The sequence below is a fragment of the Anastrepha ludens genome, chromosome 4 (assembly GCF_028408465.1).
Source record: "Anastrepha ludens isolate Willacy chromosome 4, idAnaLude1.1, whole genome shotgun sequence".
Classification (NCBI taxonomy): domain Eukaryota; kingdom Metazoa; phylum Arthropoda; class Insecta; order Diptera; family Tephritidae; genus Anastrepha; species Anastrepha ludens.
In genome coordinates this window covers 116720998-116748388 of record NC_071500.1, presented here as the reverse complement: position 1 = coordinate 116748388, position 27391 = coordinate 116720998, and the positions used below count along the sequence as shown (strand labels likewise).

At 36.4% G+C, this 27391-nt stretch overlaps 3 protein-coding genes across 5 annotated transcripts in view; 2 read left to right on the top strand and 1 right to left on the bottom strand.

Moving 5' to 3' along the window:
* Positions 1 to 6600: 6600 nt before the first annotated feature.
* LOC128860789 (cell cycle checkpoint control protein RAD9A) lies at positions 6601 to 9323 on the top strand. Of its 2 annotated transcripts, XM_054098535.1 has the most exons (7): positions 6601 to 6709; positions 6762 to 6988; positions 7855 to 8006; positions 8067 to 8228; positions 8300 to 8434; positions 8496 to 8646; positions 8698 to 9323. In XM_054098535.1, the coding sequence occupies exons 1-7, from the start codon at positions 6676 to 6678 to the stop codon at positions 9121 to 9123; spliced, it is 1287 nt and encodes a 428-aa protein (XP_053954510.1). In that variant the 5' UTR covers positions 6601 to 6675; the 3' UTR covers positions 9124 to 9323. The 2 variants fall into 2 exon arrangements, with proteins under 2 accessions (XP_053954510.1, XP_053954509.1); XM_054098534.1 differs by having other exon boundaries at positions 8496 to 9323.
* Positions 9137 to 11045, bottom strand: LOC128860790 (biogenesis of lysosome-related organelles complex 1 subunit 3). 2 transcript variants are annotated; one of them, XM_054098537.1, is made up of 5 exons: positions 10569 to 11045; positions 10440 to 10494; positions 10294 to 10383; positions 10125 to 10234; positions 9137 to 9292 (listed from the first exon to the last, which is right to left on the bottom strand). In XM_054098537.1, the coding sequence occupies exons 1-5, from the start codon at positions 10665 to 10667 to the stop codon at positions 9176 to 9178; spliced, it is 471 nt and encodes a 156-aa protein (XP_053954512.1). In that variant the 5' UTR covers positions 10668 to 11045; the 3' UTR covers positions 9137 to 9175. The 2 variants fall into 2 exon arrangements, with proteins under 2 accessions (XP_053954512.1, XP_053954511.1); XM_054098536.1 differs by having other exon boundaries at positions 10563 to 11038.
* Positions 11046 to 15688: 4643 nt separating this feature from the next.
* Positions 15689 to 27391, top strand: part of LOC128860788 (chitin synthase chs-2) — a 42618-nt gene continuing 30915 nt past the window's right edge. Inside the window, exons 1-6 of the mRNA XM_054098533.1 lie at positions 15689 to 15804; positions 15869 to 16107; positions 22386 to 22552; positions 22615 to 22741; positions 22850 to 23050; positions 25957 to 26141. Of these exons, the coding sequence (XP_053954508.1) occupies positions 15755 to 15804; positions 15869 to 16107; positions 22386 to 22552; positions 22615 to 22741; positions 22850 to 23050; positions 25957 to 26141 (969 nt within the window). The 5' untranslated portion in view covers positions 15689 to 15754. The remainder of the gene's footprint in view (positions 15805 to 15868; positions 16108 to 22385; positions 22553 to 22614; positions 22742 to 22849; positions 23051 to 25956; positions 26142 to 27391) is intronic.

Below are 27391 nucleotides of genomic sequence, written 5' to 3'. Positions count from 1 at the left end.
ATGATTTCCGAAGAGTGGACAGCACCACCACGGCACTCACCATCATTAACACCCAGGTAAACCGCGGCCTCAACCAAAACCACCCCTGCGAGAGGACTGTCCTAGTAGCAGTGGATCTAAAAAAGGCTTTCGATACAGTCAGCCACGCCACGCTACTAGATGACATTGAACAGTCGACACTCCCGCTATAGCTGAAGAGATAGACCGCGAACTACCTGAGTGGTCGTCATTCGTCGGTGATATTCCGAGACCAAACATCTAAACGGAGGAAAATAAAGCAAGGTGTACCGCAGGATTGTGTCCTTTCACCCTTGTTTATCAAATTCTTTATCTCGAAACTCCCCCAGCCACCAGAGGGAGTCTCCCTGGTCTCATACGCCGACGACCGCACGATCGGCCAATGACATTGATGGCTTATGCTCCAAGGTAAACGACTACCTCGCCAGCCTTTCTCGCTTTTCACTGCGAGGAATTTACAACTCTCCCCCACTAAATCCACGGCGAGCCTTTTCACCACCTGAACAAAAGAGGTCAAGCTACAACTCAAGGTAAAAGCCGATGATACACAAATTCCGATGGTTAACAGCCCCAAAATATTGGGAGTTACCTTTGACAGCCTGCTCTCCTTCTCAGCGCATACAACCGCTATTGCAACTAAAGTACAGAATCGCAACAAGGTTCTCAATTCGCTCGCCGGCAGCACTTGGGGCAAAGACAATGAAATGTTGCTGTCGACTTTTAAAGCAATAGGCCCACCGGTTCTAAACTATTCTGCGCCTGTCTGGTCGCCTGGAACCAGTGATTCGCAGTGGACGAAGCTTTAGACCTGCCAAAACACAGTTTTAAGGACCGTGACAGGATGTCTTCTGATGTCACCTACACAACATCTACATAATGAGGCCCAAATGCTACCTGTTAAGGAGCATAACAAATTGCTGAGTAAGCAGTTTCTGCTAGGGTGGTACCGCAGGCCTCACCCATGCAGACACCTGCTCGAGCCTGAGCCACCTCCCAGGCATATCAGCAGGCATTTCCTCAACTACGCGGACGAGATCTCAGACAAAACAAACAGACAGTTACTTTATCGGACAGTGTACAGACAGGCCATAAACAACATTCATCGGGAGACTCTCACCACCTTTTTAAGCTCCCGACCCCCGAATGCCGTTATCGGAGTCCAACCACCACCAATCGCAGACGAAGAGCTCCAACTTCCCCGAGAGTCCCACGTAACCTTGGCACAATTACGTTCTGGATAGTGTAGCAGATTAAACTACTACCTATTCAGAATTGACCCCGAGATACCAAACACATGTCCGGCATGTGAAGGCACCCCGCACGACACTAACCACCTTCTCACATGCCTTATTAAACCCACTCATCTAACACCCCTTTTCCTCTGGACCCAACCTGTCGAAACAGCTAGTTTCTTGGGCCTACCGTTAGATGAGCTAGACGAAGACGACCGGTGATTACGCCACCCTGACAGGGTAAAGGTACTGCTACAACAACAACAACAACCGGGGTGCTACCGCAGGTTTCACTCTTGCATACACCTGCTTGAACCAGAGCCCTACTCAATTACGCCGATGAGATCCAGGATAAAATCAACAGACATCTACTGAAACAGATAGTGTTTAGACAGACATTAAACGACATTCACCGGGAGACCGTTACCAGCTTCTTAAGCTCCCGACCACCGAATGCCGTAATCGGAGTCCAACCACCACCTACAGCTTCCCCATGAGACCCGCGTAACGCTGGCACAATTACGTTCTGGATAGTGTAGCAGATTAAACTACTACCTATCCAGAATTGACCCTGAGATACCAAACATATGTCCGGCAAGTGAAGGCACCCCGCACGACACTAACCACCTTTTCACATACCCCTTAAAACCTACTCATCTAATACCCCTCTCCCTCTGGACCCAACCTGTCGAAAGGTATGCCCACCTTTAGATGAGCCAGACGAAGGCGACCGGTGATATGCCCTACACTGACGGGGATTGTATTACTGCTACAACAATAACAGATCTCGGCAGAAGATACGAGCTGCCAGGTTTAGAAACAACGAACAAAAGGAAGGGGAATTACTTGTTTGTGAAGAGGAAGAGTTGGCGAAAGCAGTGAAAAAAAACAAAAAACCACAAGAAGTCTAACGTCCGACTAGTCAAAATCGTGAAATATTAAGTAACTGTTCTGGGAAAGCGGCACCTAAAAATAAGAGAGTTCATTTTATTTTTTTGTAATATTTTATCTACAAAACTATAAGTTAATATACAAATTAAATCAATTGTTGACTATTTGTAGCAAATTCTAAATCCATAATTTAAAAGAAAGCTCGATTTGAAATTTCCTCAAACTCGAAAAAACAAAATTTCGATGGAATTTCCATTCACTCGTTGCGAAAAACCGATAATTGTAATTGTTAATACATATGCAAATATCTTCTTACTATTTCGACTTCATGGAAGGTTGTAAACGCATAATGGTGCGCACACTCCACGACGTAAACGCAGGATCGTGTCAGCTGTTATGATCAAACTAATGAGAACCCCATGTAAATGAAAAATTCCTTCCTTCCCTATCGTAGTATCGTAGGTTTTATTTCACGATATTTGAAAATTCCCGTAAAACCCTGTCAGCTGATTGCTCTCTCACCACACAGTGTTGCCAAGCAGTACATTTCGAAATCTTTTACAAAATAAACTTAGAAAAAGTAAAATTTTTATTAAAATAACTTAAAAACACTGTTGAATCATGTTAATGATAGATAAATGAACTATTTGCATTTGTTGGTGTTTGGCTTTGGTATATTAAACAATGAAAAATTGTAACTGATAACGCGGATGTGTGAAAAAGTATGTAAGCAAAAACATCAATGGCAACATTGTGTAGATATGTACAACCAAACACATACGCACACAAACCGATGTATTGTGCAAATATGTAACTAATAGAACGCAGTTGTTTTCTACGGGATGAGTTTTGCTCAATTTTGTGCTCTCTAGGGGATGCGGTAAGGGACTACGTACGTCGGTTACTGTTTCCAGCATGAGTGTGCACAGTGTGCGCAGAACGCAGTTGCTTTCTACGAGATAAGTTTTGCTCAATTTTGTGTTCTCTACGAGCAGCGGTAAGGGACTACGATACGTTGGTCAGTTTACGCACCATAACTCATCGAGTTTTACTCGTAGTCTCTAGCAACGAGTACATCATAGATGACTAGATGGGAAACTCTTTTCCTCGTGAGAGCGCTGAAAAATGTGCATATTTTATAACATTTTCCAATATTGCCACGCCGGTAGAAACATGAATTGGGTATTTTTAAACAAAAATTGGGAATTTTTAGTATCCACACCACCATTGAGGTTAGTATTTAGGGGGCGTCCATAAATTACGTGAGGTGTTTTTTTCAATTTTCTGAAACTCCCTCCCCCCCTGGTGAGATGTCGTGAGATTTTATTCAACCCCCTCCCCCATCCCCCAATCTCACGTGAGATTTTTCAAAATGTGGGTTTCTTATGTAAACGCGTTGGATTGTTATTGTAAAAAGAAAAAAAATTTGCTTCATGCTTTTATTTACGACTAGTTAACCAGTTAACTGTGGCGCTCCCATTTAAAAGTGCGCACAGTTTTGTGTCGCCAGAATTGAGCTATGACGAGTATATTCGTCAATCACAGAGTAAGTTGCACTGGTAAGATTTTGGATAAAAAAGATGGGTTAATTTTATAAAATTAAAAATTTTATTTTCTTTGCTTCTTTGGTTAACATAAGCATATATTACGTACATATTAAACTAAAAACGCAATAAATTCAATTAAATATTATACATATAAAAGTAAGAATTCAAATTTTTGCTGTGGAGTGATAGTCAGCGAAACAGGCTATTATACATTACGGGACTTTGCAAATCGGGATTCCTTCCTGATTTTTGACTTTTGCCTTTGCCCCTTTTAGGTTAACATCTAAAAAACGTTTTCATCGCACATAAAAAAATGCATTATGCGAACTGGTGAACTTTTTCAACCAGTGCATACGGGGAAGTATGACATCATCTCAAAATGTTTATATTTTCTATTTGTTTGTTTTATTCCGGCATAGCCTCAAAATGTTCTAAGCATCTTGAAATTTGAGAATATGTGTTGTTTTTCTCTAAAATTGTAATTTAAATAGCCAATGGTCACTAATTTATACGCATGACGAGTATACTCGTCAATACACAAAATTTTGCCACTTATCCATGACGAGTATACTCGTCAATCACAGTTAACTGGTTAAGACTAGTAATCAATATTGCTGAGAGTTATAAGTGTAATAAACATTTAACAATAGAAGACTTAAATCGTAAATACTGCGATTAAAAAAAGAATATCTACTCTAATTCAGTCCATGGAGAATCATGCGCGGTTTCAAGAGAGACTATTGGGACCAACATGTCCATATGATTTTCAGTCAAATCATGTGCTCCTTCAATTTCGTTCTAATCTAGCCACTCTAAGCCGTTGACGCTTGCGCACAGTAACTCATTAGCTCGTCTTGTGACAATCCGTGAGGGTCGCACTTTGCGGAACATACGCGCTTGATTAGCTGGTGCAATGTGAGCTGCTCTCCTGTGCTCTGCAGCTCTTGTGATAGATGCGAAGTAAATACCGCATTCAGCGGTTGAATCGTTTTTTTGTTTCAATCAGAAAAAAAATTGCGTGATATTTGCCGAGACCCCCCCTCTCTCCAACGTAAGATTAGATGAGATTTGACTCGACCCCCTCCCCCCCTTAAACATCTCACGTAATTTATGGACGCCCCCTTAGGTTGCCCAATTGCCTCGTAAACACCTACATATACTAAAAATAAGCATCGTACGGACTGTGTACATAATATGTACATAAATAACCTCAAAATGTATTAATGTATATGTAAATGAAATTATTTAAAACTGATATACAAAAGTAATTTAATAATAATAAAGTAATGAGTCCAAAAAACATAAGTTATAATTAAAAACATGACATATTGCGATTTTTTAATATACCACAGAAAGTGGGTAACAAAAAAAAAAATACCAGTCTAACGGTTAGACGCGATAGAAGTGAAACCTTCCGTAAAACAAACTGAGAGAGAATGAGACGAAAGCAGCATTAGGAGCGGGATAATTATAGGTTCATTATAATATTGCTATAAAGTTCATATTTTATTTTCTTCATTTTATTATTATTCATCCTCAATGTTTTCAATTTCAACAAATGATACGAGTGGCTTATGATAGCTAAAATATGATACAAATGCTTTGGTTTCGATGTTGTCAACATATCTTTGAAATACCGCGTCAATTGTTGTTTTTAATCGTGTTGTCGATTCAGTGCGATTGTTACACATTTTTAAATTGAATGTTGTATTGAGAAAGTCAATTAAAGGAACCGCTGTGTCCAATGCAAAATTTACGTTAAAATCGCCACTTAAAATCATTGGAACTTTATCGTAATCTTTTCTAAGTATCCGCGATACTTCTGGTGTATACTTTATTAAAATTTCGTGAATTGCGGTAAATATTTAAAAATGAAAATATTTACGAATATAAAAATACGGACGCTATACAGCACACGCGGTTGCTATTATGAGTGTCGTAACGCATATATTACACAGACGTACTAACATACACACAACATTCGTAGGACGCTTGGTCTAAGCAAGTATTAGGTAGTGTAGTATAGGTATACATAATGCCTTCTCGCTCACCGTGGCTCCGTAATACGCAGGCGCGCACACATACGTACTAGCATACATACAAACATACATACGTATGACGCTTGAACTACACACCAAAGCAAGTAATAGGCAGTGTAGTATACATACTACAATACTCACTATACTAGCGTGGCTCAGCAGTACGCAGCCACACACATACGTATACGCATATAAACATATAACGCTTCGTAGCCAAGAGTGTCGCTTTTTCGTTTCATCGAGTCTCAAATCACTCCCAACGATTCTAAAGAAGTTTTCACTTCAAAAAATTCTCAAACAACGAACAGAATAAGTTAAAGCAGATAACTTTTAATTTTTGTATAATATCTCAAACTCAAATTCAATTCCCTTACCTACGCTTTTCAACCATAGAATATTTACGTACATACAAATTTACATAAACCAACACATTTTGAAACGTCCTCATGTGCGCGCTCTCTCTCAAAATGAAAGAGTTTCCCATCTTATTCTTATCTATGCTGCCAGGACTTCAGAAATAATCTAAGTAGAATGAAATTTGTTTTAACTTTTATCAAAACTGTCAATTAAATTGTTATATAATATTTATTACTTCTCAACTTTCCATATAACTATCAGGGTTGATATTATTATGTTCGAGTAATTCGAAGTAAAATTTATTTCAGACGAAATTCGCAATACGTATTTTCATTTCGGGCGTATAGAAAAAATCCTCGTGAATTATTTTCCGCGCGAAATTCATATAAGATGAAGGATTGAATATAAAATTTCGTGACATCTTGAAAAGTATCAAATGAATGACAATTGCTGAACGATCGAATAATTTGACAGGAGAATGAACAGCTATGGGCTGATTATCGGAAATTACAAAAAAGTATCGACTTTTTACTCTAATTTACTTAAGCATTATTACTTTCCTGCAGAACGGTTTGGCAATTTTGTTAACAAATGAAATGCACATTAGATGATGGAAGCACAAAAGGTTATAAGATTAAATTGAGTATTCCTATTTTAATATCGAGTATTTCCCACAGTCTTTGCTAAAGCGGTGCAATCACTTTCAAAGTTTGGCGGCGATTTGTTCGTGGAGGCCAATAAAGATGGAATGCAATTACGTACTTTGAATTCAACGAAATCTGCAGTTGGGACATACCGTTTCAGTAGAAGCTTCTTCGACTGCTACGAGGTTATCCTAAATGAAGAAAGCTATTGTAAACTTGACATGAGGGCTTGCCTTACTGTGTTCCGCAGCACGAAGCAGGTGTGTAACTCTGTGTGTACGTGCGTTTTTTAAATATAAGTTTCCATAAGCATCGAGGACAATTTTTTCGAGAATGTTTAATGATTTCCAACAAGCTGAGTTGATTTGTACCTAGTAACAAATTGGTTTGTTCCGAGTTCGATGTCGATGCCCAGTGTGGGCATGAGACATATACGCAGAAAGAGTTTTCTAATAAAATCCAATCCTAAGCAGGCATTAACGAACCACCGAGTGCACTTCTGTCACGTAGCTTGTACACGGTAGAAGCTGATGATACTAGGCACACAGTTAATCAATTCCGAACTGTCACAATTGTTGTAGTTCGAACATCAAGACCTCGACATTTCAAACGCATGTCTATATGTGCAGAGTCTTCGAGCGGTACTAACCTACTTTTCACATATCCACTCAAACCAACTCGCCTAACACCCCTCTCCCTATGGCGCAATACCGTTAGATGAACTCGATGACAAATATTTGCTCAAACATTTATGGGGGAATATTTACGTTACAACACAGCAGTGCACCGACAATAACAAATATGTCAATTGGAAGGAATAATAATAGCCACCAATTCGTGCTGAAAAAACTCTTACCTCATAAAATCCAAATTTTTCCTTAAGAGTAGATAAGATTAGAATAATTGTTTGGCCTTATTCTGAGGGTATCCTAATTATTTCCAACTGCTCCATGCTCCCACTGTAATGGGCTATTATTGTTTGCTCGTACCGACGTCAGCAAATTGAAAATTAAAACTGTTTTTATGCTGTATATGCTAATTTCTTCTACAGTTAAGCATTTTTGTTACCATATTTAGATTTTCAGATTTGCTACTCAAGTTCTATAACTAACATTTTATATTCTAGGTAGAACGTTGTGATATGACGTATTTAAGCGACAATGCAAAGTTTCAAATACAGCTAAAGTGCCAACATGAAACACTTAAGAATACTTTTATATCGGTCGATGAGGAGGAGAATATAACAGCAGAAATGGCACCTGAAAGCACATGCAACAAGTATGTTAAGTTAATTGAACCGTTCTGAAAATATACTGTGATTACAATTGCGTATTTTAGTATTCGTGGGTCACATAAGATCTTCACTGAAATATCAAATAACTTCAATCCAGCAGAGGAAGAGATCACGCTAGAAGCACAAATTAAAAAAATCAGTATCAAAAACTATGTGGAGGGATCAAGAGTTAATGAGAAATTTATGCGATCTCAGTTACAATTAAAGTAAATATTTTCAAAATTTGCTTACCACACAGTAAATAATTTGCTCTATTAAACGATAATTTTTTATATAGTGCCGAAGAGTTCGAAGATTACAAGATAGGAAAGGAAACATCTATAACATTTTGCTTGAAAGAATTTAGAGCTTTTTTAATATTTGCTGAGGCATTAAACGAAAATGTATGTCTTCAATTCACCGAGGCCGGTAGGTAAGTTTATTTCCTTTTTTGTAGATGCCGATTCATAATATGTAATATATGTTTATAACAGTCCCGTGTTTATGGGCATAACATACAGAGATGAAATTCACTGCCTACTTATCATGTCAACTTTGTCACCGGAAGAAATAAGCTTTACTGATAGTTGTCAAGAAACAGACGTCCAAGATAACACAATGAAAAAAGTTCACAAGCGGAGACTGGTAAATACAAAGGCAATTAGTCAATCTAAAAGTCTTAAACAAGATTTACAGAAGTGCATTGCAGAAGAATCAACACTAAGCAATAGCTCATCCTTATTTAATTTCGAAAGACATAGTAATAAGGATAGTTTTTCTTCCTTTGTGGCTATTCCTCGAAACCAAGGTCAACCGATAACGGCCATATCCGGGTCCGATGCGAGTATGGTTTTACTGCCATCAGTATCTGGGGAATCAGACCGATCGCAGACAACACATCGCCAACAAAATTATGCTTCAACTGGATGTGAAACGGATATAACTAATATGCTGAGGCCAATAAGCGGTGACGATGTAGATTGCATTCCAGAGTCTCCAAAGCGCCAAGAAAGGGCGAATTTGCGTACTATATTTTCTCGTTGTTTTCATTCCACTTACGTACCAGTGGAACCTTCAATGGGTAGTCAGATATATGCTCCAGCTTCAGATACAGAAGATTGAAAATAAATTCACATACAAATTAATAATTTTATTTTTATTTTTCTGTACAAAATTAGAGGTTAATATTCGTTAAAAAGTTTGTAGTGAAAACATTAGAATTTTTTTCATGCAGCTGCTTTATATTCATCTGAGAGTTTTTTAACGAACTTAATACTGACTGCAAGGTTACCTGAAATAAAAATATATAAATTACTCAAACAGACATATGTAACTAAAAAATCTTTGGCCCAGAGATTCACTACGGCCGATAATGGGTTTTAACATAATTCAGCGCATTCTGAAAACCGTTACTTTATATATAAAGTACGCTATTTAGGAAAAAGAAGCCTATTCTGGCGCAAGGCAAATCGAATGCAACATTATAAGAAAAGTAACGGAGTAATTTTCATAAGGCTTAAACTTTATATAAATATAAAAAATTTAAAATCAGATCATTCGTCTGCGAGATTAGCTAATTAATTTAAAGTAAGAGGCAAACCGGCGCCTTCCTAAATACTTAGGATAGTATTACATTTGGTTTGAGATCATCCGCAGCAGAAAATAGAAATAAGTATATTTGCAATGTTGATTCTCTTGAGTACCTTCAATGTTGAATAAAAGTATATCAAATGAACAAAGTTTATTCCCAACTTTAAAGAGGTTGTGCAAAAAAATCTATCATCTAATATTTAATGCCCACAGACGAACCTGAACATTTCCGAATGCATTAATCCATTCGGTTTGGATTGCATTACGTCTTACTTCAATATATTTATGAATATCAATTTTCTATGTCGCAACGTTAATCATTTACTAAGCACTTACTGTATATCCACTGTTAAATGAGAGAATATTTAACTTGAATGTCAGGCCACAATTTTACATGCCCCTGCTTTAAAAACGAGAAATGAACAGTTGTCCAAAATACAAAGCTTTTTAAGCCTATATGCACAAAGCTGTCGAAGCTTCCATTTTGTTCGAGGAAATTGTGTTCTAATACCGCCCGATCAAAAACTTTTTACCTGTGACTTCATTAGCAGTTGCTCCGTACTTAGTAGTTGTTTAGATGCAGTCGTTACAAAGCCTTTCACGAACGTTGACATATTTTTGTATATTGCTATGTTGTTTTCAACTAGAATAGAGGATTGTAAATGAAATCAAGGCGGAACAAGTATTAGAGAAGGCACACACTTAATTTTCGTTGCAATAAATTATTCTTATAACGTGATTCAGCCAGGATATTTTCGCTGTAAAGTGCTGGGATCTTTTTCTCATATAGATCTGCGGGAAATTCATATCAAATTGTATGTACTTGCAAAATTTAGACTTTGATTTACCTTCATCTGACTCAGTTGCTTCGCCAGCAACTTCTGAAGCAAATATATTTGTTCTCTACCATCAAAAAAAAAAAAAAAAAACAATGACCAATAAAATATAAATATCTACGTACACATCATTACTTTTACATGTGTTTCTTCATCCGATTCAGACGCTTCACCTCGAACTAATTCAGTCATGTTTGAAATTGTGAACATTTGTTTACAGCCTCTATTTTGTGTCCCCATTATGGATTATTAGAGCTGGTAAGAAATCGATGGCACTAGCGATTTATCGAATTTTGTACTTGTTTACGCTACCATCGTTAGAAACATTTGCATGACTTGTTCTGGAGCAAAACTACTCGCTTGAGAACTAAAATTATGGTAAGCGAAATGCATAAAATTTACGGGTAATACAATTTTAAAGAGTTCAGCTTTCATTGGTTCTTGCCGTTCCTGGCACGGGTTAGTTCTTGATTGTTCCCAACAAATGCGAGAAAAAACTATCTTTGTATCTCGGCACCGTCCATGGAATAATCAGCAAAACTAGCCCAATCATAAGTGGTGTGTTTAAGTATTAGTTTTAAGTTTTTTTAGTATTATGTTTTCTGTGAATCTCTTCTTTTTATATTTGAACCAATTTGAAAAGAAACATTGAAGTATACAAATTTCAATGATACTATCGGTAGTATGAATTTCTTTCTTTTTAAACATCGAAAGTATCGAATGGAGCCACATCGATATTTTGGTACCTTGTATTTAATGGTGCTCATAGTGCCCATGGTGCTCACAGTCACCAACGTAAACGCAGGCCCGTGTCAGCTGACACGATGAAACTAATAAGAGCCCTATGCAAATAAGTTCTTACCATCCTTCCGTTCCGTAGTATCGTAGATTTTATTATAGGATTTCGGATAGTTTCCGCAATATCGGAGCAGCTGATTACTCTCTCACCACACATTGTTGTCAAACAGTACATTTCGAAATCATTTATAAAATAAACTTAGACAAATTTTAATTTTTATTAAAATAACTTATGTTGTTATGTTAATTATAGATAAATGAACTATTTGCATTTGTTGGTTTTTGGCTTCGGTTTATTATACAATGAAAAACTGTAACTGAGAACGAGGAAGTGTGAATGCAAAAATATCAATGGGAACATTGTGTCGTACAACCAAACACAAACACACACAAACCGACGTAGTGTGTAAATAGGTAACTAAAATAACGCAGTTGTTTTCTATGAGATAAGTTTTGCTCAATTTTGTATGTCCTACGGGCAGCGGAAAGGGACTACGATACGTTGGTAAGTGTGAGCTCTATATGCCCAATGGCGGCCGTCGTAACCCAATGGCTTGGTCTGCCATGAAAAAGATTCTCATGAAAAATATCTGCCGTTCGGAGTCGTTAAGACGCACGCCACAAATAGGAGGAGGAGCTCCTACATACAGGGGTCTTATAAAACCATTATGAGGAAAATCTAAATTATAATTTGGAGTATTCGCCCCAGAGGGGCAATCCACGAAACCTTGAATAATATTAAAAACGAAAAATATAGACAAAATAGATCGTAGAGACGGCTTAGATTTCAAATTGATAAGCAGGCATCTAGAATAGTATGAGGGTATGGGCTCATGAAAATGAAGGGAACGTGGAGCAAAGCCAATAAACACTTTTTGGATACGGTAAATTTGAGCTATGTGACAAGCAAGATAAGGTCCCCCGATGAAGAATGCATATTCCATTTTAGAACGAACAAATGATGTGCCAAAATCTCGAAAAATAAAGCAACTGTTTTTAGAAGATGCCACCTTCTGTACTCAATTATACAAGGCGAAGGAAAGCTAATTTAAATGCTCAATTGGCTGCTAATAATAAACAGTTGGAGGAAATCTGTAAACGACGTTTACTGAGGTTTAAAAAAATTATGGCAGTAATACGTATTCGAAATTCGATATTACATTTTATAAGTAATTAGCTTTAACGCGCGGCCCCGCTTCCGTAGGAGTTATTTTGAAGGATTTAGGATATGTAATATATATAAAAGAATTACAAACTATAATTTCATAGAAAATATTTTTTTATTAATAGTATACATAGTATTACAATACCCGGCATCCGTTGCTATGCCTCGTTGAATAAAATCAAAACAACCAATCAGAAAAATATCAAGCAAAATTATTTTTATTAATTTTCTATCTCAAACCGTTTGTGAACTTTGCATTTGGGTCATAGTTGAACAGCTTATGCGGATTATGAAGTCTAGAGTGTGCTATAAATAGTGGGAAATAGGAAAAACTAAGATTTTTTAGATTAAATAAGCAAATATTCGATTATTAGTGATGAATGAGAGTGGTGGCGTGGCCTGGGGGTTGTGGGAAGGGAGATCCATCATAAAAACATGCCTATAACCTTCATTGGGTGAAAATATGAATGTATAAAAATTTTTACGTCATTTGGTGTTGTCGTTTCGTAGTGCTGCGCGGACAACGTACAGACATTCACCTTTATAGTACAGATAAGAGGAACGCTTTTTTTCTGTTATATGAATGCATTGTTAATAATACCTAACAAAAATTTTATTAGAATTATGTCTACAAACAAGTTTTCTTTGCCGGTATCCATTTTATTAAGTTTTTACTTTGACGTTTTTCTTTACACGCGTAAAAATAATGATCTATTCACAGAAAACACAGGGTTGTATGCCAAAAATTATGATTATTATGTAGGATTATTTTATAATCTCAGATTTTGGGAGAGAAATTTTGTGTGGGAAATCTCGCTTTTTAATTACGGATTGGGAGTTAAGCACGAAAAAGTAGATCATCTACTTATATGTGAACGTATTATTACTTAAACGTTCTGCTTTTTCAATTGTATTCGAGATCTTTATACCAGAGCCTTCACAGCAAATACGAAAATAAATAAATAAGCTAATTAATATGATTTTAAACTACATTTTGAATTGACTGCTCACCGTTTGTTACAAAATATATAATACTATTGTACAAAAAAAAAAAAAAATATTAATATATATAAATATTTTTTGAATAAAAAATATACAATTCTTGAATGCTTACATATAACATTCGTAATGAAAACAAATGTGTAAAACAACAAACAGAATAAATAAAAACAAATAGAAATATAAAATAAATAAAAAACAAACAGAATAAGTTAAAGCCAAATAAAAATAAGACTTTGCTCGTAAAGAATGTTACATTCCTGATCAATTGCCGCAAACAAAACTTCCGTTCATGATATTGTTGCTACAAAATTAACAGTAAAAATCGTTTGTGTTTTTACTAATATTGCTGAGAACGAAATAATATAGGTTTTTATTTAGTTTTTCTCACTGATTTAGTTTTAGTTGCGCGTAATATCTCCATTGAAAGTAGCAAAAAGGGACGAAGTGCGGATTTGCCTTTAGAAATGCGTAAAACTGTTATTAAATTTTACATGGAAAACAAGTCTTTGCGCGAAATCGACAAACAATTGGCAAATCGCATAATACGGTGCAAAGTGTTATTGCTAATTACGTTAATACTACGGCTAAAATATTGACTTCACGTGCTCAACGCAACATAGAAGCATCAGTCGCGCAAAGTCTCAAAATAACCTCCACGATACTAAGCCGAAATATTCTAGAGTCTTTGCATAAAAAAGTAAACCCATAAACAGTGCGTAATTGTCTGCAAAACGCTGGTTATCATAGCCAGGTGGCACGCCGCAAGCCCTACATTTCAGATATTAACAGAAAGAAGAGATTGGAGTTCGCCAAACGCTATAAATGACGTTATAAACGTTATGTTCAGTGATAAGTCGAAATTTTAATGTTTCCGTATCAGATGGGTCTCCAAAAGTTTGGCGAAAAGAAAATACAGAACATAATGAAAAAAATCGTATTCTTATCGTTAAGCATGGACAGGGAAATGCAATGGTTTGGGGGTACATAGTTGCACCTGGAGTAGGAAAAATGGTTTTTATTGATGATAAAATGGACAAACATCTGTATTTAAACATTTTGAAGAATAATTTGCATGATAGTGCCGTTAAACTTGGACTGAATGCTATAGGGTTCTTGTTCCAACAAGACAATGACCCAAAACACTCATCTCATCTCGTGTAAGAATGACTTATTTACCACTGTAAGCAGCTTAAATATTCACTTCAATTATCGAATCTGAACCCAATTGAGCATGTCTGGAAGCTCTTAGAAAAGAGAATCACAAAACACAAAATAATGCCAAAGGCGTCATTAAAGACAGCATTAAGTGTTGAGCAGAAAATTGCAGCTAGGTATTGGTAAAAAGTATGCAACGACGTGTTTTTCATTATTGCATAAAATAGTGCCTTATTTCGTGATTGCCTTAAGTTCCAGAAATGAAATTGAAAGCTATTGCTCCTTAAATATTGAATAAATATGTTATTCGTTACGAATATATCAAAATTTTGTTCGTTTGTATACATCGTGCTAAGGATCAGGTGCATCTGTTTATAAACTGTGAGTGTACGGATAAATTGTGTGACCACTGTATGTATTAATGCGAATATGGCCCGAATTTTGATTTTTGTGATTAGTCTATATGATTGCTTACCAATTTTGTTTACTATTGGCATACATTTTGTTTATCCGTTTTTGTGCGCACGGAACAAAATTGAAATAAAAAATAAAATATTATTAAAGCAAGAACTACCAATTGTAATATTTATTAATTGAATTTTTGCATGGTAATTTGGGCTCAATTGCTTAAATTTCTTAATGGTGCATGTAATAAAATGTTGATATAAAATTTGCACTTTTCAAAAAGCAAAAACTGTCTAGTTCAGTGGTAGCCAGTTGAAAGCGAAAATGAGTTTGTGTTTGAAAATTGGAGTTATGCTATTGAATTTATTCGTTAAGAACTTACTGAAACTGCTTTTTGCTGGCCACTCAATAAAGCAATACGTTTTGAAATCAAAACCAATTCTGAAAATATTTTATTTGCTACGTCTGACACTACCATTAAACTATCTTTTCTACTACCGAAATGAAAGAAATGTGTTTCATTATTATGAAACGCGTAAGTAAGTAAGCTTTGTAGCAAATACAAAATATAAATTATATATGAAATTCCTTGGCCTTATCATTTATCATGTCTGCAAATATTGATTCCCTTATCAGTTAAATGTTTCGATATCATCAGTTTTTGATATTATCAATACATCTGGTAAAAATTGATGAAGAACCAATGAATCACTAGTTTTAAATTGTATGTGGAAAGTGAAAGACGATTTTTAGTTAACAATTTATATCAAGTAAAAAGAATTAAACGAGGCTGTGTGTAATTATGGATGGTCATACCGTAGAGTCGAATGAAGATGATTTTATTAAAAATCGGTATAAATATGAATAAAAATAAATCATCAGCATCAGCGATTTAAATTATTTCCTGTTTAAATAGCAAATCTAAGGAAAAACCTCCTCTATGGGACAGTTTTCAAGACCCGCCATCAAGAAGAGCCACAGGATCGGCTGCGAATTGGGCGAAGCTGGGCTGTCTTTTGAAGTTATTTAAATTGCTAACATATATGTTTGTTTTTACTGTGATTCTGGGAACTGCTATTATATCGAAACTCTCGTTTGTATTAATGGTGGCTCACATCCGTCCAAATGCGAACGTGAAGATTTGCAATATTTTGGGTATGTAAATAATAAATTAAAATAAAAAAAGTTCGTTGCAATTTCTTAACCCTCTACTTCCTCTAGCATGAAATGACCAACATCATAGTAGCCTTTTCAAATTAATTTAAATTATTTAATACATATTTAATTCGTATTTAATGATTTTAAAATTCTCTTAACCATAGAAAGGAAATATTAATAGAATTGAACCGGATGTATGAGGACATATGTATTATGTCCCCCTCAGATGTAATACACTTGTGCCAGCGTTTCTTCCAATCCTTGAAGCAGTTCTGATATGCACTTTTTGTTATGTCCTTGAGCTCTCTCAGCGATTCAGTTTTTATTTCATCAATCGTCGCAATACGCCGTTCTTTCATGAGTCTCTTTAATTTTGGGCACAGGAAAAAGTCGCAGGGAGTAAAATCTAGTGAATACAATGGCTGAGGCATCAACGGTGTTGTATTTGGCCAAATAATCTCTCACAAGCAAAGATGAGTGGGCAGGCGCATTATCATGATGCAAAAGTCATGAATTTTTTTCCCAGTTCCGGGCGTTTTTTCGTCTTGCTTCACGCAAACGGCGCATAACTTCAAGGGAATACGCTTTATTTACTGTACGACCTTGGGGTAAGAACTCCTGATGCACTACGCCCTGGTAATCGAAGAAAACAGTGAGCAAAACTTTGACATTTGATCGAACTTGGCGTGTTTTTTTTGGTCTTGGCTCTCCTGGACTCTTCCATTAGAACGATTGGGCTTTGGTTTCGATGTCATAACTTCTCTAATTGTGATTCGACGATTCTCTATAAGAATTTTCTTCACTCTCAACATTTTCCTCTGTTGTTGATGTGCTGGGGCGTCCAGAGCGAGCGTCGTCATTCCAGTCTTCTCGACCTTCTGTGAAAAGCTTGTACCACTTGTAAACATTTTCGTGACTCACAGTACTCTTGCCGTATACCACTGTCAAGATTTCAAGTGCTTTTGAGCACTTAATTCCATTTTTTACACAAAATTTGATGCAACTTCTTTGATACATTTTTTTCTATAGCAGAAAATTGCCGAACACGCAAAACACTTGTCTTATTTATGCCTGTCACAAAAAACTAAAAATGCTACAATGTATTGCTAAAATCATGATCATATCTTCAAGACGAGTGTTGGTTGGTTACCGCCTGACTATATCCAGCCTGTGCAGTTCAGGGACCTTATGAGGTGGTTGACGACTAAGCCAGACAGTTGTTCGAGACTCTAGTGGCTTGCCCAGGGTTGACATTCTCTTCTTCCATAGGGCAGAGCATTCACAGAGGAAATGGAAAATCTTTTTCTCCTCCCTATCTCCCCAATTGCGTGTACTTGGACACTGCAGGCGTTAGGGAGACGCACCGATTTTTCAGTTTTAAGTTTATGAGAATAGAACCCTGCTCCAACACCACAATCCATTTTAGAGCCATCTGTTTCGATGACTGGGAATCAGTGTTCGGACCAGTGAAACTAAAACAATTGGAGAAAACGGATATTTTCGTTCTTGATTTTATTATAATTTCTGCGAATTATTTAGTACCAAAAAATACGTCTTTAGATATTTATTCAGTCCATTACCATTATTAATATGGGTTGGCTGGTAATTTTTGAAATCAAACTAACTCATATGCAAAGAGAGTTATAGCTTGTAACATCAGATTGACGGAAGAAATTTTAGTCTTAATTTATAAAAAGTCGAGTCAAAAAGTGTTTTTTTATCCGATCTTAAAATATTTATATTGAATCGAAATGAGTTGCGGAGCGAGACGTGTACCAATTTGGGCGCGTTTTATAATACTGTTTTCGAGATACAAAATTTACCATTTTTCACCCAAATTAAGCCTTTTTCAAAATTTTACTTGCATTGTATTTCTTGTTTATGGGCTCTTCATCTGTACTAAATTTGAGTAGTTTTAAGAGGGGGGGAAAAGGCGTTGTAACAAATTTTGGAAATCCGGCTTTCAAATGATGTAATCAGGGAATATGGGAATAATTACGAAATCTTTTTAAAATTTGTATTCTTTTTGTAGTGCGAGACGATGCTACAATACTCGTATACGATATTGCCACAATGAAAGATGCTACGAAATGAGAAAATGGCAGTTGAAAGCAAGTATCATACTTATATACTTCCTGCTTTTAGCGGCCTTCACGAGCGATATCTTGCTACCTTCATCAAGTCAGAGAGCATCTCATGCAGATGAATACTTCTGGTTACGCTTCGAAACAAAAGTAGGAACTTGCAGTTCCGTTCTGTTTCTCACATCACTTTAATATTGGGTGAGAAATTTCACCACACAACAACTAATTGGTTATAAATTGATTCTAATTGGTTACCCAAGTTTTGTTAAAGGAACGTTATTGCTCCAACGCATTGTAATTAATCGGCTGATTTTTAATTGATTTAAAAAGTATTTTCTTAGTTTTGTCAAAAATATGTACAAACATCTGTATTGAACATGTAGAATTCCCCTTGTATTGTGCCAAAAATTTGAAATTCCTGAACGCAAAGTGTACACCTAAAAATAAACAGGAAATAAGAAGAAAATATAAATATTTTTTAACAAAAAGCAAACATTTAAAATGTAATATGAGAAAAAACAAGCCGGGTAGAACGTGCGCAAAATACAAAGCTACAAGCGGAAACAAAGTTTCTTTATACTCGTTCTACAAGGGGGACATTCATGAAAGAAGTGGCTGCAGGCTTGCCGAATACATTTTTCAGATTCAGCGAAATTATGCGAAAAACTGGACTATTGTAACAAAACTCTTAGAGTATTTTGAAAAGTGGACGCGTTTTTAGATGTTATAATCGAATGAAGTGAGGACCTCAGTGTGTTTTTCTTTTCAAATGCATTCCCTTAAAAATAGCTACTCATATGTCTGGTAGACCCAAAGTATGATACAAAGTTCAGAAAAAAGATCGTGGCAAATAATTTTTTTTTAAATAACAAAAATTCTATTAATTTTATTATGTCTTTCTGCCAAGTATTATTGTCAAACTTAAAGGTGCTGTTATTACTTAGCGCATACTTATGTAATTCAATACGCATTAGTTTTACTCACATAAGTCTGTCATACATATTTGAACGGAGAATACCGGAATATGACGTATCAACATTCCAAGTTTAATATAATATATGATATCGCTTTTTAATTTTTTCAGCTAGGATTGTTTTTCACAATCATTCGGTAGAGCCTGGGTTTGAAGTCCACTGTTCTAATAGTGGTCATTCCTCGACAAGCAATGGCAAACCTCCGAGTAAATTTCTGCATAAAAAAGCTCGTCATAAAAAACTATCTGCAGTTCGGAGGCAGAGTAAAGGTGTAGGTTCTTCCACTTGCAAATTTCTATTATTATATGTATTGTATATTATATTGATATAATACATAAATGCTTTTTTCGTTTGTAGCGGGTGGTGCAGTGTTTGTGGCAGATATGTAGATCATCAGCATTTCTTTTATCTTTAATTGGAATATAGGGCCTCAATAAAGCATTTTCACCTGGTTCTGTTTTTGGCTAGCGATTTTAGAGCGTTTTACGATTTCCTGCATTCGTCGACTTCTTTTTGTAGCGATCTTCTTCATGTAGTCTTACTTTCAGTTTTCACTTTCGTAATTTTATATGGTTGGCCATATGCAAGTTGTACACTTGTATTATATAACACTTCGTTGCTGATGACGTTTGGCCGCCACATCTTGAAAATACACCGGAGATAATATATTAGTTTAAAAAACTTTGAATTTTTCTAGTTAGATGGTCGGTTTCAAGCCAGGTCTCCATAGAGCAGTATTGAGATGATATTTGATGTAAATAGTCTCATTTTTGTTTGGAAAGATATTTCAGATGAGTTCCGGGCTTGGCGCAGCTGAGTAAAACTTTCGACTTGTTCCATTTTTTTTTTTTCATAAAGCATAAAATTGTTGTAATTTTTGGTGTTCATTTTTATTGATTTGTTGTTTGAGTTTTGTCAATGTTGATTTTAAGGCCAAATTTACTCGACTCGGCGTACAGGACGTCGAGTTTTTCTTGCATGTCAGAGTGCTTTACTGATAATAAGCAAATGTCGAGGTCTTCTAGATGTTTGGTGAAGTTCCAGTAGATGCCTCTTCTCTTGTCATCTACAGAATTGTGTAGGATGTCGTCAATAACAATAAGAAAGAGGATCGGCGGAAGTAAATATCCTTGTCGAGCACGGCACTAGTTGTGATGTTGTCTGAGAGCTCGCCGTTGTGGAGTATTCTGCTTGAAATCCACATATTGTGCTCTGATTAAAGCTGCCAGCTTCTCAGGAACACTTCCAGATCTGGGCGCCTCTCAAATACGTCCGTGGTGTACGCTTAAACGTCATGTTATAATCGACCAGCTTGCTGTTTTCTCAGAGATTGCTCAAGTTTTGGTTCAATGCGTGTTAAAAGTATACATACTGGACAGTACTTTGGGAGCGATGGATAGAAGCATGGTTAAGGGGTAGTTTTTGCACTGTGCAAGGACACCTTTCTTTGAGAGAAGAACTAAAATACCCTGCAACCAATCTTCGGGGATCTTCTCTTCCACCCACAGAGAGCTGAATATTGGATGCAGGAGTTTCGCCTTGTACTCTGGGCACAATTTTAAAATTTCAGCCTGCATTTTACCGTAGCCCGACGATTTGTTAATTTTTAAGCTTTTTATTGCCAAAACGATCTCTAACAACTATGGTGAATATGTAGATGGGGCTGTGAAATACGCATGTTAGCAAGGATAATAGATTACCAGGTTTGGCCATCAGTTAAGGTGAAAAATAAAATTGTGCGAGTAACTTCGGCTGCCCCATCACTGGGGACTCGGCAGTAGAATTCTGCCCGCTTGTTTCACACGTATTCAAACAGTCGTCCAACACAATTCTCTTACGTAGCCCATCAGCTGATCCTTTCTGAGATCCGGTAAATGGTCTGATCTTGGTCACATCTTTAAAAATCCGTTCACCATGGCACGGTACTGAAATCACTTTTGGTATTTTTAGAGGTGGCACTGCAGTTCTAGTTTCCAAATCAATTTTGGTAGTTGTGTGAAAAATTTCATCAATATAAGAATAAAAGTGTAAATACAATAGTCATACAATGTAAAAGATCTGAAAGGAAAGCTCAAAAATTGGACGCATACGTCTCAGAGCAATAAAAAAAGTACCTCTAAAATCACACAGAAAACTTATTAGCTCGCCATTGTTCTCAGAAAGAACCTCTTAACCACGCTCAATGTGGTAAAATTTCTCGCACCCTAAGTACCACCGCGGAAGAATATATCGGATTTCGGCGCTATCTGCAGGATCAAACTATAGTGAAATCAATCCCCCAATAATTCAATTGGATACTCATAACATAAAATCTTGAAAAAAAAAACGCACAAAAACAAAAAAAGATTAACACGCCAGCACGGAAAGGATTTGCTATATGTCACGAAGACAAATTTACCATTACCATCACCCCCGTGAAACAATGCGTAAAACGACATCGAGCAACACCACTAACTCTATAAGACTTGGACATCTTCGCTCAATCACCATCTTTTGTAAAACATTTGAAAGGGATTATCTTTAAATCACAAATATATTAAAGATTGCCCAATCAGTTAAACTATAATTTTCGTTGTTTCACTTCAATTTAAAATCCGATACCTCCAAATTGATCACCCTTTATAATGCCATCTTCATCAGGTGAATCTAAGGAGCTTGAACTGGCATTTTTTTTGTTTTTTATAGTATATCTTTTTATTTTATAGTATATCTCTTCCTTTGCTTAGTTTTGAATATATCATGGCGCTAAAATTCATTTCCACCTCAGCATTATTGAGTGTCATTGCTAAACAAATAAGGGTAAGTTCGGAAAAAGGGTTCTCATATAATGAAGTTTTAAATCCCCAAATTCCCATTACCATCACCCATTATTACCTCATACCAAAATCACTTACAGGTATGTCCATGTGACCCTAATTTGTTTGCTTGTTCCTTGTTACAAGTGGGAGGGTAAGAAACGGATTTTCAAAGGCATATTTACATCTTTGTGTTCAAAGTTCATTCGCAATGACGTAAATCAACTCCAGCTGAAATTTTTGTGAGTGATTCATGGAATACTCTTTATGAAATCATCCAGACCTCTAGTATAAGTATGGCATACACAGCATATTTATATGTGTATTATAAAAACATTTGCATACTATGTTTATATTTATATGTACATATATGTATAAGGTATTTTTCTAGGTCAAATTTTAATAACCCCTGTTTGTTGCAGATAAAGATGGATTGTTTACAGCAAATATGCCAAAAGAGGAGCAATACACATGGATTTGGGCTTTGATACTTGCATTTTCCGCACCTGAGGTCCTAACCTTTTTTCGTTCCTTGCGGATTTGCATTTTCAAGGACGTGAAGTCACCCACGTGGTTGGAGTTTATGTTGGTAAGCGAATTAGTTTTCTTCATGCAAAATTCGTATTAATGTCAACCGGCTTTTGCTTACAGGTCTTATTTTTTGAAATTTTACATACCATAGGGATGGCAATATTTGTGTTTTTCGTGATGCCTCAATTGGATTCAGTGAGAACATTAATGCTTTGTAATGGGGTTTGTTTTATACCGAGTATTCTGAGTAAGTTCTTGGAGGAAAATTATTTATAAATCATATATTTGAATATTGCTTGCTTGAGTGTCATTCTATTAATTATGAGTCACTTTCGAACTTTCCCCTACATTGCAGGCATTAGGCTGGACATTCATCTGGATTGGCATTCCATTATCTGCTTAACAATGAGTATTTTGGCGATTCTTGCTCAAGTTAGTGCATTTACAGTATGGCCCACATTTTCCTCCACTCTGGCTGTACAGATGATGGCTCTGCCGTTAATATTTGTTTCAGTGCGCTGGTGGGAAAACTATACTTCTTCATATCCTTGTTTGGGTTTGTACCTTTGAAAAACTTAATTCTCAAAAATATCTAAAATACTTTTTCTGAGTTCAAAACAAAGTTAAATTAAATTAAAAATCAAACCATTTATATGTAGAATGACAAAAGATTCCTATATGCGGGAAAATTTCACCAATAGAATTAAAAAAGTGAAAAATTCCTCTTATTTTTTTATTGTAAAGCGAGATTTTCAATAATTGATTTTATTGCAATCGAAATAAAAGATGAAGGTTTGCTAGTCGTCCGGATCGTGTGTAGTAATGTTGTCAAAAGTAGGTTTGACCTTTAAGTGTCTTACATATGTACATTTGTAGCTATGTAAATATGTTATGAGACACGTTAGAACTTTTGTCTGAATCATTTAAGAAAATGGTTTTTATTAACACCAAATACATTCACTTTACCGTTGCAAAGAGAGTGGGGCAAATAAAGTAATTGTGATGCCACTGATTAGTTTCCAATTTTAAACCATTCAGAATCCCATTATTCATTTTAACATTTGGTTGTTGTCCGAAAATTCTTATATACCTGTAGTATGAATAAATCTTTCCATTAAGGTCCAGTCATAAACTCCTCTATAATTATTAATAGTAGTGCAGTACTATTGTAATTTATTTATTTGTTTATAAATATTGCACCTTACATTTCAATAATTTATAAAATATGCTATTTAAATATATAAATAAATAAAGTAGAAAATAACAAATTTGTGGCAATACAATGTTGTCTGCCACAGCTCAAAAATTAATTAATAATTAAACTTCATTATTAATAAAGCGTTTTTCAGTAAGAGCGCTTCAACTTTTTTTTTGAATAAAACACAAACGGTTTGACCTTTTTTAACTAATTTTTTTTTGTTATCGAGTTTGAACATATACATTTAAGTATGAAATTCGATTTCTTTTGCATGACCACCGCGTGCACGTTTTACGAACTCCAATCGTTGAACCCAATTTTCGACCACTCTTTTGCATAAATCGGCCGAAATTGCAGCAATTTCGCGTTCAATATTGGCTCTGAGTTCACAAATCGTCGCCGGCTTGTTACTGTAGACCAATGACTTCACATAACCCCAAAGAAAATAGTCTAGAGGCGTCAAATCACACGAGCGCGGCGGCCATTCGATCGGTCCATTTCTGGAAATAATGCGCTCATCGAACTTACTCTTCAACAAATCAATTGTAGCGTGTGCTGTGTGGCTTGTGGCCCCGTCCTGTTGAAACCACATGTCGTCTAAGTCCATACCATTCAAATGCGGCCAAAAATAATCGTTTATCATGTCGCGGTATCGATTTCCATTCACAGTAGCGTGGCGATCGTTCTCGTCAACGAAAAAATATGGGCCAATTACGCCGCCGGCATGTAAACCGCACCAAACAGTGATTTTTTCGGGATGCAACGGTGCCTCATGAATCACGTGTGGATTGCTTTCTGCCCAGTAACGCATATTTTGCTTGTTGACAAAGCCATTGAGCCAAAAGTGAGCTTCATCACTGAAGACCGTAAAATGGCCGTAATGCTTTTAAAGTAGCAGCAACAGAACGATTATTTTCATAAAAAATTTGCACGATTTGCAATCGTTGCTCAAGTGTGTAGCGTTCCATGATGAAATGTATACTAATGAAGTTTACAAATGACAAGCGAAAAATAAAAAATATTGCGTCGTTCACCCTCCCTATCGGAAAAAAGTTGAAGCGCACCTATTGAAAAACGCCTTACTTTAGATAAAGTAAACTTATAATAGATATTTTGAAGGTGGACTTTTTCAGAGGTTACAAAAGCCCAAACTATCACTCACTTTTTACTTTTAGTGTTACACGAACTAAATATACGAAAAATTGGTATCCGACACATTCTATTTATTTTAGGAGTAGTATTTATTACATCTGCCAAATTTCGACCCTTAATAATTTTTATAACGATTATTGAAATATAAGAATTATACAATATACTGATAATATTATTTTAATGATGTAGTATCTGCTAGGGCTAGCGGAGTTACTCGTTTTAGTCTTCGTTTTTGCAATTCTGAATGGGGGATTTTCAGCGTTTTTTCGTTTGTGTGTGTTAGTAGTCTGTGAATATGATTTGTGCCACATTCTCGAATGACGTCTTCAATAAATTTAATTTAACCAATTTTAACCCTATGTATATATGTAGTCATTGGCTATGTTCCATCCTGCGATTGTAATAGTCCTTAAAATATTTAATTGTAGTCGTTGCATTATTTTAAGGTTTGATTTGCTTGCTGTTCCCTATAGTTCGATGCCATGTTTTCAGATTGGAGTTACAAGAGTTTTTTTACCAAGTGAAAGTCGCGAGTCGTTTCGGTAAATATTTGTGGATCATACTTTCTGTTTGTGTATATTACTTGGAGGGTTTTATCTGTGTTAATTTCGATTCGCTCTCGATCGCAAAAGTATATAACTGTCGGTTGGACGAATTTTTTTAATTTGTGCAATAGTCCGGGATGCCATACGCTGTCTCAAGCCTTAGACCGCGACGCTATAATATTTGTGTTTTGTTTGTTACCTTTTGTATTTTGTTTGCTGTTGTCTGTGTCCGTGTTTTCGCCGAAAGCCAAACTGATGAGAGGGAATGATGTCCGTTAGCTTGTATTAGGGGATCAAGATCGTCATAAATCAATTGTTAAAATAGCTTCGAAAAAATAGGCAAGAGACTTAACGGATAGTAAGTAAATTCCAATTGATTCCTATGAGCTGATGATGGCATCCAGTCTATAGTTTTTCTGTATCTCTGTATCTATTTATTCAGTAATTAAATCTCTGATAAATAAACATTAATTTCTAGAACATATACATATATTATTTAATTAAATATTATTTACTCTCTCTAAATGACACTATTACCATCATTATTATTTCTTTCAATCCTTTTAGCACATATAATGAACACTTTTCGGCGCAGTCGTTCAAGATATCAGACTTATATTTATCTTTCGCCTTTGAAAATCGTCGTGTTTTCACTAATTGGGTTTTGCTTCCATGGCCAACGCATCATCGATTATTTTTCTTCGTTTATGAACGCCTGGCAGTCGCATGAAATTCTAGTTCAACCAGGAGAGGTGAGTTTAATTGCAATTAAATAACAGGAAAAGCAGAAAAATGCAACTTTTTAAATGAGCGTGAGGTAGGTAGGTAGGTGAAGTGGTTGAAGTGCCGGTCTGGTACTCCTCAAGTAGCACTAAAGCTCCGTTTTGATACCATTATGAGAACTTTAACATGCAGATATGCTCCAGGCTGTCGAAGAAAGGAGCGTCCAGTCGTATAGCTACCAAACCCGGACATTTACAGAGAAAATGCTTTACAGTCTCGTTCTCTGAAAGGTAACTCAGCTTTCCCGCGTGTGTGCCGATCGTTCAGTGACCGGTAAACGCAGCTACGAGTTTGAAAATTGAATGGCGAGGAGTCCAAAGGACATTCTGAGTCCTTCGTATATCATATTGGGGCCAAAGGGTTTCGAAATAGCACATGAAGAAATGGAGCTTCATCTTTTCTGCGCTTTCGTGAGAAATAATTTGTGCAGTTCCCCTTTAACAACTGTCAGGGGGATGCCGATGACCGGGTAGGAGGTCTTTGAAGCCAATTCAGTCCCCTTTCTGGCAAGCTCATCAGCAATATCATTTCCCTCTACATATGTTCCTATATCCTAGAACCCAGATCAGAGAAATATTACCTGTACACCCAAGTTATTTGATCTCTTCCTTATAGGAGTTTACTAGTTTGGTTCTGCCCCATGGCGTCGTCAGAGTCTTAATCAAGGCTTGGCCTTCGGAGAAAATGTTAATATCTCCCTCGCTCCCGCGTTGCCTGAGCATTTTGCATGCCTGCAGGATCGCAAAGACTTCTGCTTGGAAAACACCAGCAGTGTTCGGCAGTTTAAAGGAGATAGATAAATTGGCTGATTTAGAGAAAACCCCTACTCCGACTCCCGATTCCATCTTGGAACCGTCAGTGAAGACAGAAGTTCAAGCTTCGGTGCAGATTCTCGCCTCGATCAAATCCTGCGTATTTGAAAAGATTGCTCTAGTACGACGCTCAAACTCTAGTTTGCGGATAGAGAGATTTGTTCGAGGTTCGGAGCTGCGATGGAAATTACGGAAAAGTCGATGGGAAGTAAGTGCAAAATGACATTCAGGGCAACACTGGGACAAGTTTTATATGCTCCGGTGATGACAATGCATGCAGTCTTTGCACCTTCCTCAGTTTAGTGTTATTACAGCCCTTCCGAAGAGCTTCCCACCAAACTAGGCATCTATACGTTAAAATTGGCAAAACCACTGCGTTGTACATCCACAGCACGACCTGTGGCTTG